The sequence below is a fragment of the Chelonia mydas genome, chromosome 28, assembly GCF_015237465.2.
Source record: "Chelonia mydas isolate rCheMyd1 chromosome 28, rCheMyd1.pri.v2, whole genome shotgun sequence".
In the NCBI taxonomy this organism is placed as follows: Eukaryota; Metazoa; Chordata; order Testudines; family Cheloniidae; genus Chelonia; species Chelonia mydas.
This window is the reverse complement of record NC_051268.2, coordinates 6,590,995-6,612,740: the sequence shown is the minus strand read 5'-3', so window position 1 is coordinate 6,612,740 and position 21,746 is coordinate 6,590,995. Positions and strand designations below refer to the sequence as shown.

The 21,746-nt window shown below is 46.7% G+C and overlaps 2 protein-coding genes and 1 pseudogene across 21 annotated transcripts in view; 2 read left to right on the top strand and 1 right to left on the bottom strand.

Moving 5' to 3' along the window:
* LOC102934537 overlaps window positions 1-21,746 on the top strand; it is a 1,094,240-nt pseudogene that overhangs the window by 174,708 nt on the left and 897,786 nt on the right.
* The window catches only part of LOC102933291 (zinc finger protein OZF), a 1,218,290-nt gene that overhangs the window by 452,767 nt on the left and 743,777 nt on the right, over window positions 1-21,746 (bottom strand). The window lies entirely within an intron of this gene.
* On the top strand, window positions 638-21,640 carry LOC102933797 (anomalous homeobox protein). Of its 18 annotated transcripts, none has more exons than XM_043537495.1 (10): window positions 638-777; window positions 4,462-4,732; window positions 5,450-5,574; window positions 5,806-5,929; window positions 10,433-10,619; window positions 11,514-11,646; window positions 12,020-12,312; window positions 13,203-13,353; window positions 16,715-16,802; window positions 20,010-21,640. In XM_043537495.1, the coding sequence occupies exons 2-10, from the start codon at window positions 4,484-4,486 to the stop codon at window positions 20,100-20,102; spliced, it is 1,443 nt and encodes a 480-aa protein (XP_043393430.1). In that variant the 5' UTR covers window positions 638-777; window positions 4,462-4,483; the 3' UTR covers window positions 20,103-21,640. The 18 variants fall into 18 exon arrangements, with proteins under 18 accessions (XP_043393430.1, XP_043393428.1, XP_043393440.1 ...); XM_043537493.1 differs by having other exon boundaries at window positions 4,459-4,732; XM_043537499.1 differs by having other exon boundaries at window positions 725-918; window positions 12,158-12,312; window positions 13,206-13,353.

The following is a 21,746-nucleotide window of genomic DNA, read 5'->3' as shown; positions in this document are numbered from 1 at the left end:
GTTTCAACAAAAATGTGTCTTTATCCCCCAAAAGTTTCTGTATCCAAGAACCAGTGTTTGAGTGACTGTATCTGATAGTATGTATGTAGAAAAGACTGTCTGGTTTGAGCTGCCACCCTCTTCATTTAATTCATCTCAGTGTATTGTAATGACCAGTGCATGTCTGGTTCCTATTAGATGATTTTTTTTTTAAAGTTATTTCCTACCATGCACGTACCTTGCTGTCACCTAGTTTACTCAACTGGCTTACTATGAAAAGTTCCTATTTTACACATACAGTAGCCGCTCTGTCTAACTAAGCTTTTTGTTTTTTTTTAAAAAAAAAGGTTGACTGCTACAATTTCCTAGGGCCAGGGAAGTATTGGGGGGGGGGGGGGAGGGAAGCGAATCCCCTTGCAATGTTTACTGAAAGGTTTTATAAATGACCCATTTTCTAAAATGAGACCATCCCTATCACAGGGAGTTGTGGGTTTCTAACGTTCAGCTGCCCTATTTATTTCGGGACTGTCCGGTCTACCCTGAAATGTGGTTAGACTTTAACCCCCTGCGAAACTTCACGTTGAGTGGAAACGCTGCCCCGCCTCCACTAGCCCGGGCGTTGCTGTTCTTGCAGCACCCGCGGGGGGCCCCGTTGTATCCCCCGTTGCGCACCCCGGGGGGGGGAGAGCTCTGGCCCTTGGCCGTGTGGCGTTTGCAGGCCACGTGCCAGACATAAACCGGCCTGACCCCAGGCGGCAACGGAGCAGGGGCCGGGCCCCAGCGCGGGTCCTGCAGCGGGTGCGTTCCCGGGGCGCGTCCCACGGGCGGCCCCGAGCTCCTCCCCGCGGCAGCTCCCGGCGCCGCTTCGCGGTGGCTGTTGGCAGCGCTGGGACTCGCAGCCCGGCCGGCGCCAAGGCGGCCGATGCCCGCCCGCGGGAGGTACAGCGGGGGCGGCCGCAGCCGGGCGCGCCCTGGGCTCGGGCCTCCCGGGCGAGGGGTTCTCCGGCTGCTGTCGCGGGGGACCCGCCGGGCGCCCTCTAGGCAGGGCCCCTAATGGCCGGCTCCCCCCCAGCCCTCCCCGGGGCCAAGGCCGCCTGCCCCGGCCGGGACACGCGGGGTGCTGACGCCGGCCCGTGCCCTCGCTGCGGGGAGAGGGGGCAGGACACTGCGGGGTGGGGGGCCTGTTACAAAGCGGGGGCAGGGCTGAAGGAGGGGGCAGGCTCCTAGGTGGGGCAGCGGCCTATTCTGCTGGCCCCTGAAGAGCGTCTGGAAAAGAGGTTTTAAGGGTGTTCCAGACCCATCCCAACACCCCTTGGTGGGCTTCTGCCTGCGTGTCATGGAAGAGCCCGAGCCCCCTTGCTTCTGCGGCTGGCATGAGCTTAGCCACTCTGCCCTGCGCCCCGGGGCTGGTTCACACAGTGCCTCGCTGGGGTGTGGGCCAGGCCTGGTAGCCCTGCCCGAAGATAACGCTTTTTTATCCTAAGTTCATGGAGTTTTCACAGCTGCCTTTGTATTTCGTGGATACCACAGGGGAAATTCATGAGCCTCCATCAGAACAGTGTTAGCAGGGGTTTCCCTGGGGCAGCGGGTTTGCAGAAAGGTTGGTGGTGCCCAGAGGCTGCCCCTGCAGACTCTGCTCTCCACCTGCCTAAGGCACCGAGAGGGAGTTTGGGTATGGGGGAGGAGGTCTGGGGTGCAAGCCTTGGGCTGGGGCAGGGATTTGGGGGGTAGGAGGGGTGCAGGCTCTGGAAGCGAATTTGGGTGTAGGCTCTGGGCTGGGGGTGAGGGCTCTGGGAGGGAGTTTGGGGGCGGGAGGGAGTGTGGGGGAAAGGGGGGGGGCGGCACTTACCTTGGGCTCCTAGGCAGGGCAGGCTGGGGGGCTACCCCCAGCACTGCCCCTGCAGCTTCCTATTGGCTGCAGGGGCACTTGGGGTGGGAGCAGCGCCCATAGACATAGACCCACCCCACCCAGGGGCCACAGAGAGGGGCCGGCAGCCACATGGAGTGAGCAGGCAAGAAGCTGCTCAGCTCCACTGCGTTGCCGGTGGTGGGTGGGGGCCCCGGGTGGAAGGTGGGGCCGTGGGAGAGACTCAGCCAGGAATATTCCTGGTGCCCAGGCACCACGGGCCCATAGAACTCGCCACCTCTGGGGGTTTCCCCATTGTGCCCTGGAGAACCAGGAGACTGTTCTTAACCCACAGCATGTGGAACTTCCAACCACTGGACATGCACCACACCGCTCTTCCACAACTTTGAACATATTCAAAAACATAATTTCAGATGTGCATTCTGTTTTAATCGCTGTGGACTCATGTAGGATGACTTCTTCCTCCCACCTCCCCACCTTTTTGTGTGTGTGTGTGTTTTTTTTTTTTTTTAAGTGATGCCTTTATTTGCTTTTGGTTGTGTATTTAGTTTTCACCTGTTGTTTGCAGGCTAGGAAATTCTTTTTAAGGTGACTTGTCCAAGGACAACTGGGATCGACAGTGTGGTTGTCTGAAGATAAAGTGTTTGTCCTGATTATTTTTGGAGCCAAAATGAGTTATTAAAATGAATCTGTTGTATGGATATTGCATGTTCCTACCTCAAGGACAAGTTGCTGAGCCAGTCAGTGCTTAAAATTCCTGTGCGTGCTGATCCAGTGCCCCTTGAAGTCAGTGGAGAGATTCCTGTTGACTTCAGTGGGTGTTGGATTTGTTCCTGTCTGACTTGAGGTTGAAAATTAAAACTGGACTCCCAGTCCAGAACCGCTGTAAATGCAATTAGGGCTTTTTCTTCGCTGGGGTGGGGGGAGTGCATTTTTAACCCATGTTAAGCTAACCTGTGTTAAAATCTTGGTGAAGACAAGGTTGTTGTAGTTTTAACTCATGTTAGCTAGTCAAGGTAAACTCTACAGTAGAATTTCCTAATCTTCTAGCAATAGATTAAAAATAAAATATAAAACTAATGCTAAGCAGTCAAAAGAAGGCATAATTTAAATAAAAAGGTGGGGGGGACAGGAGGGCGAGAAGACTTAAGCATGAGCCAACAATGATTAAATGCTAGGGTTTACATTGACCAGGTAATATGTGTTAAAACCTACAACTGCCTTGTCTTCACCAGAATTTTAACACAGATTAGTTAACAAATTTAAAAATACACCCTTTTCCTCATCAAGAAAAGGCTTACGGCTTTGTCTTCACCACAGTAAAAAGTGTGCTTAAATCAATGTAGTTGTCTCAATGTAAAATCCGAGTCGAGACCAGGCACTGAAGTTTTCACCTCAGTGAAACCTGAGACCAACCCCAGCTAGCTACATTGAGGTAAAAACTACCTGTGCCTTATCTCCACTAGGATTATACAGTGAGATGGCCAACCTGATGCAAAAACACACCTTTTTTGCAGTGAAGACAAAGCCTGAGGGTCAGCAATGGATGACTTGCCCATGTGGTCTAGTCTACTTAGCTAAACTCTTTCTCTGTCTCTCAGCAAGTTGCATTCTGTCCCAGGGGTTCTCAAACTTTATTACACTGTGACCCCCTTCTGACAACAAAATTTACTACGTGACCTCAGGAAGGGGGACCGAAGCCTGAGCCTACCCAAGCCCCTCTGCTGTAGGTGGCGGGGGCAAAGCCAAAGCCTGGGTGATGGGGTTCGGGCTTTTGCCCTGGGCCCCAGCAAATCTAACGCCAGCCCTGGCGACCCCATTAAAATGGGTTCACGACGCACTGGGGTTCCAACCCACAATTTGAGAACCACTATTCTGTCCTATCCTTCAAGAGGAGCATATGTGGCTAATTCTGTAGGTACTCCTTCCAAAGTTCAGTGTGCAGAGAAGTTACCACTTGATGGCATTTACAAGAATACAAGAGACCAGTGAATCACCTGCAGGTCACTTGTCCCTGTAATTTATTGCACTGTGGAGTTTTAGATGCTCCAAGTCAGTGTTTTTCCAATGGGCAGAAAGTAACTTGATCTCACCGACCCAGATTGAGGTTTTAGTTACCCCATTCTGCTGGATAATTAGATTTTGCACAACTGGTCGGTGGTTATAATTATGTAGCAGACTAAGTGTTTTGAGGGAGGAGCATTTTTATAAATAATTATTTTAAAGATCCCACATGTTCAATGTATTTGCTCTCTTTACCTTTTACTGATGCTCATTTGCCCTGTATTTTAGCAAGAAAGGGCTTTTGTTCTCTAAGTTTGATGATTACAAAGTGTTCCACCGTCTTGTCATTTGGGGCAAGTCACTGTACCACTCTGTGTCTCAGTTTTTCCACTTGCAAACCTGGAATACTTCTTGTCTTAACAGGAGGATTGAGAGGCTTAACTACTCTTTGTAATTTGAGAAACTAAGGTAGAAAGTGCTATAGAAGTGCAGTGAAGTATTTTAACATATAGTATAAGGGAGAATTAGAAGCTAGCAAAGTGTCTTGATAGGGAGGGGAGTGTTCGTCTAGCAGCTCAAACATCAGATGCTGTTTCTTTGTTGCATAGAAGAGGTGTCCAGAGGAATGTAAGCATGAAGCGGTTCATGGCACTGCTTAAAAAGAATAAAAACAAGGACCCTCCCCAGGCCAAGCTGCTCGATCTAGCAGGACAGCTCTGCTGCAATCTTCAGAGCATGTCTCCCAGCCTGGAGAAGCTGGTTGAGGCAATGATGGGGTGCAAGCTTCAGGAATATTTCCTCACCAACATCAATGTAGTCCGAGCCTATGTGCTTGTCCATATCCACAGGGGACAGCATGACACAGCCTGCAGACTCCTGGAGGTAGGAATGTGTTCTTGGTCACTTCAGTGAAACTACAGGGAGGGCAGGAAGTGGTGTTAGACAAGCTATGATAACATACATGTCAGGAGTCAGAACATCAGTGCTTACAGCAACAACAAGTAGGAGACTAGCCTGTTGGGGTCCCTGAGGAGTTTGGGGGAGGGGTATACAGTGCTGATCTCTGAGGGAAATCATGGACAAAACATCTGTTAGTAAAAGAAAGCAATTTTTGGAATGTAAAAGACTCCAGGGACCACACAAGTGCAATTCCCATTAGAACTGAGATCCTTCTTGTGCTTAAAGCTCACCATGTCCTTAAGTGTCTCGCTGGATCAGGTCCTGGGTGGTCAGCCCCTTGTAGGATGGACCCATGGGTGGGATGGTGCGAGGAAGCTTGGGCTGCCAGTGATCGTGCTATGTGTGTTCTGTGGAGAGAAGAGACTTCAGCTTCCAGAGCTGTCAGCTTAGGACCGTTCACCAGGTCTAAATTCACTAAGTGCATAATGAGCTCTTTTCTTGCACAAGGTGCCCTGTGCAGGTTTGAAAAGTAACAGTGGGCCATAAGAGACTCATACTTCTGGGGAAGGCTACCAACTCAGCTGACCCAGTGTGAATCCCTTTCAGTAAGTTTCAGGATGCTGAGGGTTTTTTCCCCCTCTGTGAAAGACATTGGTTGACTGTCTGGAGAGGATGTGCTCAGCCCTGCCATTGTCTTAGTGTTGCAGGGTGAAAGAAAAGAAGGAGCTGGTGCAACTTTGGAATGAGATCCACTACCACAAAGTCATGGAGAAACACCACACAGATTCCCTGACACCGGTGCAGAAATTCCGGTGCAGGAAGAGGTACCTTGGCAGTGGGATGATCTGGTGCTCTTCTTTACTGTGATTTGGGGGTGTGGTGGATGGAAACTCAAGGGCTGTATTCACATCCTAAGATGGACATTTATTGGGGAACAGGTTTCACCGTTAACCTGAAACTTTGGCCTATTCCTGTTGCAATCAATGGCAAAACTTCCATTGAGTTTAATGGTGCAGTTTCGGGACCTTGGTGATTATACTTTCTTTTTTGCCTAGGAATCCTCCACCAGTTTCCCTCTGTCCTGAAGGAATAAAGGATCGAAACTATCCTGAAAAAGTGCGCCAAAAGCTGCACAGATTTGCTGCAAATGTGACAGTGAATCCAAACAAGGATCAGCGGGTATGGATGCTATATGCCACAGTAAGAAAAGGAGGACTTGTGGCACCTTAGAGACTAACAAATCTATTTGAGCATAAGCTTTCGTGAGCTACAGCTCACTTCATCGGATGCATGCAGTGGAAAATACATTGGGGAGATTTTATATACACAGAGAACATGAAAAAATGGGTGTTATCATACACACTGTAACAAGAGTGATCAGGTAAGGTGAGCTATTACCAGCAGGAGAGAGAAAAAAACCTTTTGTAGTGATAATCAAAGTGGGCCATTTCCAGCAGTTGACAAGAATGTGTGAGGAACAGTAAGGGGTGGAAATAAACATGGGGAAATAGTTTTACTTTGTGTAATGACACATCCACTCCCAGTCTTTATTCAAGCCTAATGTAATGCTGTCCAGTTTGCAAATTAATTCCAATTCAGCAGTCTCTTGTTGGAGTTTGTTTTTGAAGTTTTTTTTGTCGAAGAATTGTGACTTTTAGGTCTGTAATCGAATGACCAGAGAGATTGAAGTGTTCTCCAACTGGTTTTTGAATGTTATAATTCTTGATGTCTGATTTGTGTCCATTTATTCTTTTACGTAGAGACTGTCCAGTTTGGCCAATGTACATGGCAGAGGGGCATTGCTGGCACATGATGGCATATATCTCATTGGTAGATGTGCAGGTGAACGAGCCTCTGATAGCGTGGCTGATGTGATTAGGCCCTATGATGGTGTCCCCTGAATAGATATGTGGACACAGTTGGCAACGGGCTTTGTTGCAAGGATAGGTTCCTGGGTTAGTGGTTCTGTTGTGTGGTGTGTGGTTGCTGGTGAGTTTTTGCTTCAGGTTGGGGGGCTGTCTGTAAGCAAGGACTGGCCTGTTTCCCAAGGTCTATGAGAGTAATGGGTCGTCCTTCAGGATAGGCTGTAGATCCTTGATGATGCATTGGAGAGGTTTTAGTTGGGGGCTGAAAGTGACAGCTAGTGGCGTTCTGTTATTTTCTTTGTTAGGCCTGTCCTGTAGTAGGTGACTTCTGGGTACTCTTCTGGCTCTGTCAATCTGTTTCTTCACTTCAGCAGGTGGGTATTGTAGGTGTAAGAATGCTTGATAGAGATCTCGTAGGCATTTGTCTCTGTCTGAGGGGTTGGAGCAAATGCGGTTGTATCGTAGAGCTTGGCTGTAGATGATGGATCGTGTGGTGTGGTCTGGGTGAAAGCTGAAGGCATGTAGGTAGGAATAGCGGTCAGTAGGTTTCCGGTATAGGGTGGTGTTTATGTGACCATCACTTATTAGCACTGTAGTGTCCAGGAGGTGGGTCTCTTGTGTGGACTGATCAAGGCTGAGGTTGATGGTGGGATGGAAATTGTTGAAATCATGGTGGAATTCCTCAAGGGCTTCTTTTCCATGGGTCCAGATGATGAAGATGTCATCAATATAGCGCAAGTAGAGTAGGGGCATTAGGGGACGAGAGCTGAGGAAGCATTGTTCTAAGTCAGCCATAAAAATGTTGGCATACTGTGGGGCCATGCAGGTACCCATAGCAGTGCTGCTGACTTGAAGGTATACATTGTCCCCAAATGTGAAATAGTTACGGGTAAGGACAAAGTCACAAAGTTCAGCCACCAGGTTAGCCGTGACATTATCGGGGATACTGTTCCTGATGGTTTGTAGTCCATCTTTGTGTGGAATGTTGGTGTAGAGGGCTTCTACGTCCATAGTGGCCAGGATGGTGTTTTCAGGAAGATCACCGATGGATTGTAGTTTCCTCAGGAAGTCAGTGGTGACTCGAAGATAGCTGGGAGTGCTGGGAGTGTAGGGCCTGAGGAGGGAGTCTACATAGCCAGACAATCCTGCTGTCAGGGTGCCAATGCCTGAGATGATGGGGTGTCCAGCATTTCCAGGTTTATGGATCTTGGGTAGCAGATAGAATAACCCTGGTTGGGTTCTAGGGGTGTGTCTGTGTGGATTTGTTCTTGTGCATTTTCAGGGAGTTTCTTGAGCAGATGGTGTAGTTTCTTTCGGTAACCCTCAGTGGGATCAGAGGGTAATGGCTTGTAGAATGTGGTGTTGGCGAACACTTCAGTCTCCCTGGTCACTCGATTACAGACCTAAAAGTTGCAATTCTTCAACAAAAAAACTTCAAAAACAGACTCCAACGAGAGACTGCTGAATTGGAATTAATTTGCAAACTGGACACCATTACATTAGGCTTGAACAAAGACGGGGAGTGGAGGTGTCATTACACAAAGTAAAACAGTTTCCCCCTGTTTATTCCCCCCCCGCCCCCACTGTTCCTCACACATTCTTGTCAGCTGCTGGAAATGGCACTACAAAAGGTTTTCTTCTCTCTCCTGCCAGTAATAGTTCACCTTACCTGATCACTCTCGTTAGTGTGTGTATTGTAACACCCATTGTTTCACGTTCTCTGTGTATATAAAATCTCCCCACTGTATTTTCCACTGCATGCATCCGATGAAGTGAGCTGTAGCTCACAAAAGCTTATGCTCAAATAAATTTGTTAGTCTCTAAGGTGCCACAAGTACTCCTTTTCTTTTTGCGGATACAGACTAACACAGCTGCTACTCTGAAACCTGTCAATATGCCACAATGTTACTCAGGCTGTTGCTGAAGGTTGCCTTGCACAGGAACAGCAGCAACTACTGTGATCAAAGCGACATAAATGTTTCCAATCTAATCCCTTGTTTCAGTCAGTTTTTGGACTGAAGTTTCTCATGTTTGATCATTGCCCAAAGGGGTGTGCATTTTAATATTTTTTTAAGCTAAAGCAAAAGAAATCCAGTTGTTATGTGGAGCAAAGAAGTGGAAGAAAATGTATGCCCTGTTATAATAGTGTTTTAACAGCTCTAGTGTTGAAATGGCTGGGTGAAATTTGGCAGGGAAATAGCTCTTACTGAGAAGCACTGTAGGCGTTCTGGTGCTAACTGGTTGTGATTTGACTGAATTATAACCCATTTAAAAGTGCACTGAGTTTTCTTGCTAGACTTGTAAAGTTTGCAACCAAGATAGTCAGCCCTTGTGCGTATGTGCATGTAGCTTAGCTGGACAGAGACAAATGTAGTGAAAGCGGCCTTTGAATGAGCCAGGACTTGGCAGGAATCCTTGTCTGATTCACTGTTTTATAAGGTAAAAACTGCAGTGCTCCTAAAATTTTCACTCAAGGGGCTCCCTCCTTCAAGCCCCCAAGGTTATGGGGAACAGGTTATTCTGGGCATGTTTAGCTTAGTTCTGCATTGTGAAATTTGCTTTTTTTTTTAAATATTTTTCATTAAAACAGCAGCAACTTACAAAAATCTGTGTTAAGAGAATGCTAAGGTTGCTCAGTTAAGCACTTAAAAGTCAGGAAGTGACAGTGGAAAGTAGCACACTAGATCATTACTTTGTCCTGTTGTGTGGGGGCATTATGATACATGATCATGTAATTTATCAAGTAGTTTAATATAATAGATAATTTTTCTACAACCTTAGATATGTGCATGTGTACTACTTCGAGTCTCTTAAAGTTATTTTATGCAATGCACACAACAAGCCATTCTTATGCAGTATTCTACTGATTAAATATAACAACATAAAATAATAGTGAAATTTGCTGGCATGCATAAGGTACCCAAGTCTGTGACCAAATTAGCTTTGTAGTTAACTTCCTTGTTCCCTGAATTACACCTCAGGAAGGTTGCACTTCTGATTGAAAAGAAAATATATAATACATGTATGTTGACTAAATTATTAAACTACTTACTTGAGAGAGAGGAAAATCTATTATATAAATAGCTAAAATCAATAAAGACATAGTTTCATTATCACAATGATAATATAGTACGTTTAAAAGTATGAAAATATATTACAAGATGCTACACATGTATCTAATATAGAAAAAATTGTTATACTGTATTTAAGAAATCTGTGATCATTTAATGAAAGATTATATTAATGATTATATACAAGGGAGAAGAGTAAAGGTTACATGTGTAACCTTAACTGTGGCATTTCTTGACTTTTGATTGCTTAAATCAAATGTTCTCTTAATGTAGTTTTTTAATGTAATACACAGGAGATTTTAAAGACCTGTCATAGATTATTTCTTAAGGCCAGAATGGACCACTATGAGAGTTTAGTCTGCATAAGGCAAGCCAGAAAATTTCACCCAAGTGATTCCTGTGTTGAGCCCAATAATTTGTCTTCCAATGGTAAATTACGTTCAGTTTTAAAAATGTGCTTATTTCCATTAGTTGGTTATTTATATCAGTTAAATTACAAATAAGGCAAAAACCCATTGGGATTCTTGGGGTTCCCTTTCTCAAATAGGATGTCAAGGGAGAGTTAACTTTTTCTGTTTTCTTCCTCTTTATGAGCTGATCAATCAGTGGGAACTATGCATGTTCTCCAGGTACCTGCATGAGGGTCTGGAAGCTCATACTGTCTGATTGCTTTTGGAACCTGGAGGGACGAGCATGGTTATTTGGATGTGCTTTGTTCTTTTTCCCCTGATTACCTGGATCTGCAGGAGGGTTTGGCTCAGGATATGAACCTGCAGCCAAATCAGGTCTATAACTGGTTTGCCAATTACCGTCGTCGTCAAAAAACCCGGCTCAGTCGGCTGGAAAAGCTCATCAATTCAACCGATGAGGAGCCATCAACTCACCAAGCAAAACATCAGCCTGATAGTGGATCCTGCATTCCACAAGCTGCAGGTTGGTCTCCTCCCAGTGGGCTTGGGATATGGAAGCCTGTTTTAGGATCACCTCATGATAAACAGAGGGGTCACTATTAGCTACCCCTGCTTCCTTGGGATCAGTAACTCAGCATTACTGAATCAAGCACACATGGCAGGATTATGCTCTGGTATACAGGCCTCCTCTTTGTGCTGTCAGCCATTAGTGTGGAAATAGGGAGTTTGTATCAAAGTCATCTCCTCCTTGCAGCACTCTATTTCTGTAGGGAATCATTGTTGACACAATGGGTGTCAAAAGGGTTATAGCAGAGTTGACCCCTACTGCTGCATCCAACTGTTACCATGGTAGACACCACTCTGGAGAGGGTATAGCAGGTGTCATGGCAGTTGACAGTGCTCACACATTGGTGAAGTTGGCATCTGGTTCCTTCCAACCCCACACCTCCATGGACGTAGCATGTCACTTTCCTAATGTCTTGCCCTTCACCAGCCTGGCAAGTGAAAATCTGAAGGTTGCACCTATGTCTCTCACGCTACCCAAATGCCTTGTCAAGGTTGGACAGGGTGCAAAGCGCCAATCTAGATCATGAATACTAAGAGTTGCTAGCAACACAATAATAGTTTATAAGTAGAAGAATCCTGCTCCCCAAGCTAATAAGTGGGGTAGCCTGGTGCAGACATGTGACCCTGGAACCGCAATTCACTCCAGTAAAACTCAATACAAAACCTGAGCATTTCCATTGCACCCTTCCAGGGTCATAACCAGAATTCAGTCATTAATAATGACAGGGAGAGCCCTGTTGTATTTGCCCACTAACACCAACCTTTGTTAGTTTCCTTTCGGCATCACAACTGTACTGACCCTAGGGCTCCCAGGAGTATTGGGTCACCTGCCCTGTTCTATGTCTTGCAGATGCATTTCATGCAGGCGTTGGCTCGGAGCAGAAAGAGATTACCCTTGTGCCCTGTGGTCCAGAGTGGGAGCAATCAGCTGCGGGTCTGGACTGGTCTGCTGATGGGACCTTTTCAAAGTTGCTAGAATCCAGGTGATGTATGAGGGAATCTCATCATTGTAGGAGAAGTGCAGTGAGTGCGTGACTTTAATCTCCCTCACAGGACTGACATTCCCATCAAGCTGGCAATGCCCAGTGAGACCAGTTTGGAGTCTTGACTCCTTTCATAGATGGGAGTGATCAGTGCCCCAAAATCAGCTTCAGCCATTCTGAGCAGCTGGCACAGACTTGCCATCCCCCTGGACTGGTGCTCCGGGGTTCAGTTGGCAGTGACTCCTTTCTAGGAGACAGGGGGCTTAGGGGTGGAGCTGCTATAGGTACTGAGCAGCGGTCTCTCCCATTAAGAGATGATCATGCTCTTTGTAGAGCAATAAAGTCAAGCCTCTCATTCACTGCATCACTATAGCTTTCTGCAGAGCAGTGAGTTACAGGAAATGAGGTCAACTAAAACTTCAGTGACCCCTCTCAACACTGAAGAGCCTACTGCTTTCTGCACTAAGGCTGAGCACGGAATAACCCTTAGCTCTTCCACCATGGAGACCAGACAGACGTCAAGTTATACTGCCACTAGCCCCTGGCTGGAGAACTTTGTCCTGTGCTCCTGTCGCTCGCTTCCCTTCCAAACAGAATATCTGGACGCAACGCAGCCAACTCCCAGTGCAGAAGGAGTCTCTGGCGAGAGCAGCCCTGGTACAGCAGGTAAGTGGAACTGCCCTCTGTTCAGAGCCATTGTTGGTTTGAAAACAACTTGATTTGTTGTCTTAGACCTTCTGCTTCCACAGGCAGCCTCCTCTGTCTAGTGACAAGCAGGGGAGCTGGACTTAACCTGAGCTCTTGGGTCCTGCTCCCAACAGGTCAGGGAGCAAGTCTGAAAATTGAGATCACTGGGCTTGACCAGGGTTTATTTTTACCCCTGTACCTCTTTGCTCAGGCTGCAGGCCCTCCAGCCACTTCTGTGAGGCCACACTTACTCCTTAGCTGCTCCCTGGCCAGCTCCCTTCAGCTGTTTGCTGTTCACCTTAATCGGCTACTAGCTTTTAAATATTTAAACCCTCTTGGTTCTCAACAGCCGAGTGCTGCTTGCCCTGGCGCTGGCTAGGCAGTCCCTCTCAGCAGGCACTCGCCTCCTGGCTGTGTGTCACTCCAGGGCACCCAAGCCCTCCTGCTAGCAGAGCGTATCAGTCCTTCAGAAACACACCCTTTTTCAGTTTCTTGTCCTTACTTGCTCCTCCTTGTCTTTTGCACCTCTCCCTTCCTTTCCCCTGCCTTCTCACTCGCTCCATCCTGTCCCACCCCATGTAGTTCACTGATCCTGCAGCTTTCCCTGTCTTCTCCCCCTTCTCTGGAATGGTCTAATTTGGACACATTAATTCATGTCTCCAGAGCTGAGAAGGGAAGTTGGATGGAAGTGGGTGGGGAGAGGAGCAGCCAGTCTTGCAGCAGCTAGGTGCCAGCTAATTACTGTGGCTGGCCATAATTGTGGGTGTGGGATTGTGGTGCGTCTGTCATGCAGTCTCTGATGAGGAAGGCTGGGTTTGTGGGCTGAGTCTTGTTATCCGCAGCTCGCTTAACATTGGCATTTACTCCAGCAGGTGTCAGAGCTTCTGTGAGCAGGGTCCCTCGAGGTGGCTGTACTGAGGCCAGTTCAGAAAGCATCAGTCACCAGGCAGATTTAGAGATTGAAAGTTTCATGCTTAGAGAAGGACATCTAGGGCCCCTGGAAGCCATTCTTCCCCACAGGTAACAGGAGTGGAGGACACAAGTGAGAATGGAGTTCTGTGCTCCGTTCTTTCCCTGGTCTCCAGGCTCCCTGCCTTTGAGCAGGGCTCAGGGAACAGTGTGATGATACTTCCCACACCGGGGGCCTGATTCTCCCACTGCCCTGGCCTTGTGTTGACGTCTTCATCTGTGCACAGGGGTGTGAAATGCTACATAATTGCACTCACTGTGCGCAGCGTAAATGGCTCCACATGGTACAGGGCAAAGGAGAATCGGGCCCCCAGTCTTGTATGAAAAGGGACAAATCCATCCCACCCCCATCTGAACTGGGTTCAGTGTCTGAACTGCTTGCCCAGCTTGTTTCTAACAGTGGATGCTACCTGTCCTGAGTGTGATGGGCCCATCCTCAATCCTGACAGCTGGGTTTATGGAGCCTGTGAATCATCCTTAAATAGCTTTTGGAGATGCACAGCATCAAGACAAGTTTGTTCCATCCAGCAGGCTATCAAAGGTGGCAGGCAGTCCCTGAACTCCAGCTGCACTGTCTGTCTCTTTCTGCACCAAGGTTTCTATCTGTATGAGATGTTTCATGGTTGCAGGTTTTCCCCTACAGGTTTTGCAGCTCATGGGATGCAAAAATGCCCTGGTACCATCGTAATGTTACATAGCAGTAGATGTCACAGAGAAAATATCATGAAGTTGCTTTTGTTTACTAACCTGCAGGAGAAAATAGAATCAGCAACCTCCTATCCCAGACCTTCTCCTCCATTCTTTCTACCATTTGTGTAATAATGACATTATCAAACACTATGTAATTAATTCTCACAGAAGTCCTAGTAGGTAGGTAAGCATTATTATCCCCATTTTATAGATGAGGATACTGAGGCATGGAGAGGTTATGTGACTTGCCAAGGGCACAAAGGGAGTCAGTGTGAGGGCTGAGAATAGAACTCAAAACTTCTCATTCCCAGTCCCTTGCTGAAACATCTTGACACTTTTCCTGTCTTCCTCTGCAGTTTTTGCCAGGACTAGCATTTCAAATATCCCATGCTGGGTGGTTTGGGATTGCCCAGGCCTGGGGATTGTAATAGACACAATGGGGCAGGGCTGCAGGCTGAGTTCTGGGATTCATACAGCCTTAAATAGCAACTAAAGGTCAAGAAGGATCATAGAGGAGCCGCTGTTGACGTTATGGCTGGATTTAAAACCGTATGTTCTGTTTCTAGAATGAATCATATTTATTTTTAAAATATATTCTGCAATTGGGGGAAATATATGGTAAATGTCTCCTTTTGCGGTATGTGACTTGGGTACATAACCAATGTCAAGAAGCTGCATGCCATCCCTCCTTATCATACTCCGGCAGCGGTAACCCTTGCTGATTGCAAGGACACCTAGACATGAGGACAGAGTTAGTTTCCTCTTCTCCTATCCCTGCTGCTACTGCTGCACATTGACTTATTACCTGCCTCAGTTTCTCCCAGGAGGGTTCTGAAATTGGCACAAGATGTAGAATTTTCAGAAGTGACTTAGGCATTTAGGGACCTGAGTCTCTATAAAGGCAGTGGGACTTAGGGGCTCCTTAGTCACTTAGGTGCTTTTGAAAATGTTACCCATGGAGACTGGAAGCCACAGAGGATTGTCCTTCATTGTTATGGGCTAGACCTCTAATCAGTGGACATCTGGCCCAATGGTGAAAGGGGAATATCTTTGTGCTTGGTGGGCCACTGTAACCCCAGCTAATCTTTGCCTGAGAGGAAAAGTTCCGGTTCCTTCCACTCAATAATAACAACAGTAATTAATAATAATATCATACTTAGCTCCTTCCATCTGAGGATCTCAGATATTAATTAAAGGAGCCTCTCAAACCCCTGTAAGGCATGTCAGTGGCATTGTCCCCACTTTACAGATGAGAAAAATGAGGCCTAGAGAGGGACATGACTTACCCAAGGTCACATGCTGTCAGTGCCTGGAATGGACTTCCAGCCACATGCTCTCACTACCAGATCACCCTCTATCCCTTATTGGTTGGTGACAATTGCAGGAGCAGATCTACAGGTCAACTGAGAGCACCTCAGTCTGCTTCTGTGTCATTGTAAAGGTGCTCACTCTGACTGGACTCGGCCTGAAAGCTCATTAGAACAACTCCAGGAGATTTCCTGCATCTCTTCATAGTCTGTCTTAAGCCCCTGGACTGTATCCAAATCCGGCTTTGTGATTTGCAGGGTCCACGGCTACAAGGAAGGAGTGGGGGGGAGGAATTGGACTATCTGGTCATGCTGCTGGGTGGGAATAGTTGTGTCCAGCAAGTAAACTGTGGCTCCGTGTGGGGCCCCAAGCCACTGCTTGTTCAGACCAACCTTGCTGTGTCCTCCTTGCTCCCCTGGTTGGAGTGGGTGAAATTTGGCGCAGCTCATGATTCATGCAGAGCAAAAGTCCCTAGTGATGGGCATTTGAAACAGAAAAGCCCACTCACCCTCATGGAGCAAGAAAACCTGGATTTTCCAGACCGCATGTTCGTTTAGGATGCACAAATGCTTTGGTGCTCATTGCAAATTGTGGGTGCTGCCTGCATTGTTGGGAACCTAACTCAGGCTGGTGGGAATGGTTCTAGCAATGGGTCCTCTGCTCTGCATCTGCTGTAAGCCAAGTGACAGTGAGGAGTGTTGCTGGGAGCAGCATGGACAGCACTGCTAACACAGCAGGCAGGATCTGGAGGTACCTTTGAGACTTTGAGGTGGTTATTGAGAGAAAGGGAGAGACGCATTCATCCCATCTGTCAAGTCATCTCCCCCCAATCCCCCGTCCCTGGCCTAGCACCTGTGGCTCTGAGCATAGCCAGCATTTCTGTGGCCCCAAGATGGGACCTTTGGGGGAAAGCCCAGATGTGATGTCTGGATGAGGGGCAAGCTGCAGGCTGAGATCTGAGACTCTCAGCTAGAGGCCTTGAAAGATTGTAGAGGCAGCACTAAGGATGTTTTGGTTAGTTCCAAAAGCTGTGTGTTTTGACTCTAAAATCATTGTTTTTATCCTGTTCTCCAGGATAGACACAATCCTTGGTAGATGTCTCCTTGCTGTAGAGTGTGTTCTGGGTACACAGATTCCTGATTTTGCTTATGTGCCAGCCCTCTTTAGCACTGCTGGCAGTGACAGTGCTCTCACTGCAGGATCTGTTTAATCAAACCATTCTAATAAGGAGAGGGAGGTGGCGTGGGTTTACATAGTGCTCACCAGTCTGTGCACAGAAGCTTCTCCTGCAAATGTCCTTCCAGACCTGCTGCTGGGAGGCTAAAGTAAATGATGGGTCGTGCATGATTGCAAAGGGAACACCCAGGAGGTCTCAGATTCTCATGTGAGCTAACTTGTTCCGATGGTTTTCCAGTTCCCCCCAGGCTATGCTTGGCAAATCCCAGTGTCCACCTGTTTCCACATCCCATCTGGAGGAAATCCAGGCCTTGGGACACAGCCAGGTAAGAGAATGCACTCAATCTATAAAGGAAGAGACATCGGGAGCGTAATCCTCTCCAGATGGAGATGGGAGATGTGAAGTAGAAAGTAGGGCGTTTCTTTAAGGATCATCATGATGGGACAGGTAACAATAGCATATCCCATTGCTGACGTTCTTAGGATGTGGTGAAAACATGCACACAAGTGTTCTATTTCCAGGCTCTTCCACCAGAGGTAGGTCCCCTCCTCTGACCAACATTTTCAAATGTGGCTGTCTAAAATTAGTCACCAGACTTGGTATAAACACATAACTCAGTGCTTTGATTTTGATAGGTGCTGAGCACTCATAATTCCCATTCATTTTCAGAAGAGCTCAGCACATTCAGTGCATGTTGGGTCCTGGGCCCTTTTGAAAGGGGGTGCTGAACTCTGTAGAGAAAATCCAGTCTTGCTTGCAAGGGAGCCACCTAGCTATTCCAGCCACAGCCTTTTACAAGGTGACATTTTCTTTAGCAGATTGAGCATTGGATGTCTAAGGTTTAATTTCTACTGGCTTTCTCCATCAGTACAGGTGGGATTTATCTCTTGTAAAAGAAATGTTTTTATCTCCTCCCTCAGCCATGACATCATGTCCCGTCCTATAAAAGAAAGTGAAGATATTGGTAAATTTCTGAGTGTTTCTTTTTGAGAGCTGTGAGGCAGGTTTGACTAGTGTTCTCCTTTCTCCTTTCCTATTATCTTTATTCCTGTGTCCCTTAAAGGTCTTGGATCCTATGTAAGGCAGGCTAGCCTGGCTCTGACATTCATGCACATTGACTTGGATATTTGGGCCATTGCAATCTCAGGATATTTACAGTGTGATAAGATTTCTTCCTAGGAAGAATATAAACTCCTTCAGTGCTGTCCATTGCTTACTGGCTTTTGCATGCTCAGAGGCAAATCCTTGAAATGGGAATAGCTGGTAAGCAATTTGGGTCTCTGACTGAGAAGCCTGGTATGGGGAATCCCAGCTGTCTATTGCTCACTCCCATTATTTAGTCACAGAGTCCAGTAGGCATTCAGGAAGGATTAGCTCCTGGTGGCATATTAAAGATGTTGATTCATGTCCTAGCAATTCTTCTCCTTTTAATGCTCAGAGACACCCCTCGACCCCAAGGTCTCCGAACCCAATCTAGGCAAGTTGTCAGAGGCCAGTTCCCTGGGCAGTGTGCACCAAGTACTAGAGAGGGATTTTCTTTCACTTAAATTGCTTTTCCAACCCTGATTAAATTAAACATATGTCACTGTAGCTGCTGATCCTGCAGAACATATCGTTTAACGCACTGTTTATGCACACTGTAGGAGGTCTGCACAGAACTGTGTATAGCTAACCACCCTAGATTGTGCGTGCTTAAATGGTATGCACCTTCTAACAGCAGCTGTGTGGTTTGAATTAGGGATGTAAAATATTAAATGGTTAAACGGTTAACCGATAAGTATTAGTCTCACCGTTAATATATTGCAGTTAACGTTTGGTTGGGGCTGGCGGGGGTGGGGGTGTCACATGATGGGATGGGGCTGCAGAAGCGGAACTTTCCCAGCCTCTGAGTTCTAATGTTACTATGACAATTCAGTTGTCACCGGCCAGGAAGGGAAGGGAGGGGACGCATGAGGCTCCGCCCAAGCTGTTGGTGTGACCAGATGTGTGAGCGTGTGACTCTGCCACCCCCTCCCCCGAGGGGAGAATCCCTGTGATGGGGGACAGGGAGGAACCTCCTTCCTGAGGCAACGACCGGCCGGGCAGAAGGGGCACCTCCTACAGGGGGAGTGTGAAGTGCAGGTCTGCCTCATGGTGCCACAACCTGTCCCTGCCCCCCTATCTGCTCAGTTCAGACAGCTACAGCCCGTGCCCCCTCAGGAACCCCTATGTGTTCAGCATGGGTTTGTCTGGGCACCCAGACCCACCGTTCCCATGGCCTCCCATGGCTGCTGTACAAGCTGGGGCTCTGGGGATCACTGCCTCTATTTGCAGACCCCTTCCCACTGGCTTGTTTGCCGTGTGTCTGCAGCGGCTTTCAAGAGACCCGTCAGGTGAAAAATAATATATTTAAAGCACAAATCTTCACTTGGGTGTCAGTACTAGGCTAGTACGGCCTCTGAAAAGTGACAAAGATAATAGATAGGTGGGGTAGATTGTGAACTTGTTAATGATTAACGGGTTAACCGATATAACCGATATTTTAATAGTTTAAATAGGTACTTTTAAAAATGATATTTACATCCCTAGTTTGAATCTATTCTCCCAGTGTCATTAGCATTTTAGATATGACATTCTTTACAAAATGTTTCTTACTGTCCCTGAAAAGGGATTTTTTCCCCCCGTAACAACCATCTTATAGAAGCAGAAAGTAACGCTGCAACAGGAAATAGTAAACAAAACAAATGAGTTAGTTTCCTTAGTAGGTGACCTGCTTTTTAACACTGCTCTTTAAGGCAGCAGCATCCCTGAGGATGGAAGCAAGAAATCCAGTGTACTGAGAGTTGTGGTGACACATTTCTGAATTGGATGATAAACAGTACAACCTAAGAAATTTCCATCTGACATCCATCTTGAACTACCTGTCACGTTTATTTCTTGGCCTCAGATTTACTGGTGTAGAGACCACTTAGCATCAGTTTCTGTTTTTCTTATACTGATATAATCTGGTGGAACAAATGTTTTGAAAAGATAGTTTAAAATGTCTGTTAACCCTATTGTGGGAGGCAGCTGCAGCTCTGAAGACAGTAACAGAGACACCCTTTGAGCCTCTAAGAGCAGCAGGATGAAGATCTTTATCTTGGAAAATGACCTTTTTACAGCCATAACATGAACCAGATGAGTAGGAAAGCTTTGGACATTGATGATGAATGAGCCTTTTCTAAGATTTCCAGAGCTCGCAGTCTCTCTGTTGCTAGAGCTTTCACATTTCTCCCATCTGGAAGGGAGACATTGTGGGTAAACAGTTTTTCCCTTTCTCTCTCTCACTCTGTGTGATGACTTGCCCTGTTGGTATTCAGTAAAAGGAACAAGAATTCCTCTTGCTTTCAGCCCCCTCTGTACATATACCCCATCGTTACCCCGGTACTCCCACACACATCTGTGCTCTTGTATCTCTGCTCAGGAAGGAAAACAGGAGCTCCTCTGCAGATGGTAATTGCATCCTTAAAGGAAGTGTACAATGAAGCTTGTCATTCTTTATTTTGTCTTTCAGGAGCTGGAGAATCCACTAAGCGATCCCATGACCAGCGACACATTCTGGGCAGCATGGCTCCTCTTTGAATTCTCAGTTGGTGGTCGAATGTAATTCGCATAGCGAGACTTTGTATGGTGGTCTGCAGTTCTCTGATGATTGCCCCTTTCTCGCCAAAAGAGGCTGTGAGATAACATAGTGTAGTTAACTGGGAAAGGAGACCTTTTCTAATTGTTACTAAGTTCACTTTGGCTACAGTTTTATCAAGAGTTTTAAAAGTAACAAACAAAAGCAGTGCTCTCTGAGGTTCTTGCCGATCACAGACTTTAACTGGGACAATTTGAAGCTGCGTAGCCCGTTGCAAGTATTTAGTCACTGGTTCTATGGAAGTTAAATTGTTCAGATCACCCCGTATTCATAACTGGGGTGTATCTGGACGAGATGGTTCTGGGTCCACCTATTGTTGTTGTTGATGAAGTTGTGTAAAAAGACCTTCAATTCAAAGGGAGTAAAACCTCAGAAATGTCGTCTACAGTGTGGATGCCCTGTGGGTTTGTTAGGGCTGGAGAATTTGGGACCTAGCTGAGCCCTTGATACAAAGCTGCCTCCTCCCACCTCTGCAGTTCACTTGTGCTGTGAATTCTGGGGCACTGCAAATCCCATAGTGCCACAGATCACACGTTTTGGAGCACTATAGAATTCATAGCACCCAACAAAACTGTATTCTAGAGGATGAGATGGGGAAAGCCAGAGTGTCAGGGCCCAGGAGCAGGTGGACCTTGAATTCCCCATGAAGGTCGGAGGAATGGAGAGGGTGGGGACATCTGAACCCTTTCAGTCCACACTTAGAATTCCCAACTCCAGCTGGACAGGAGCTCTGCAACTGGTCCTAATAGTTGCCTTTCCCACAGTTTACTGAAACTGAAGGCCTGATTCTCTACTGCCTTGCACTTACACCTGTACAAAGTGAATGTAGAACACTGCCATTTTCATTTGGTAGCATATTAAATTGACTTTGCATTTATTTTGCAGGTGCAAATGACTGCTTGAGGTGCAGGGCAGTGGAGAAGCAGGCCCTGTATGTCCCCAAGTACCTTGCAAAGCAGCTTTTGGGTTGTGCAGCCCCAGATTCCCTTAGACTGCAGGAGTATGTGGCCTCTAATAGAAATTGGTAACTGTATTCAGCTGAAGTCTAATATCTGAATTTTGGGCAAATAGCTGAGGCTCCTCAAATAGCTGAGGATCGGAGGAGTGCACTGCTAACCGTTCCTCTGTCCAGATACTTTTTCCCAAACCAGCCTCCAAGCCATCTGTTTCTGCTCCCTCTCCATTGTGTTTTTTTTGTTATATCACAGATCAGGAGCCCTACACTTTTCCTTTTATCTCAACCTGGGGCTAAAAAATGGAAATTGTGAGAGAAATAGGGGAGGGGGGGTTCATTTGCACCCAGGCTTAAAAAAACTGAGGGGTAAATCATTGTTTAGCTTTTTAAGTATTTACCTCAATTGTGTATCTTTTAAAAAAAGATTCTGGATCACAAAAGAGGATCCTTCTTGCCTAGAGTCCAGGCCTGGGGTTCACTGGTGGAAGGCTGATGCCCAAATTGACTCTCTTGTAATGAAGTAAGTTTGCAAATAAAGGTTATGAATGGACATCTCTCTCCATGGATTCATTTTCCACAGAGTAGAATATTGTGTGGTTATAAAAAGTCTTTTAAAAAGCATAATTCCACCAGGCCTCAGGCACATTTGTGCTGTG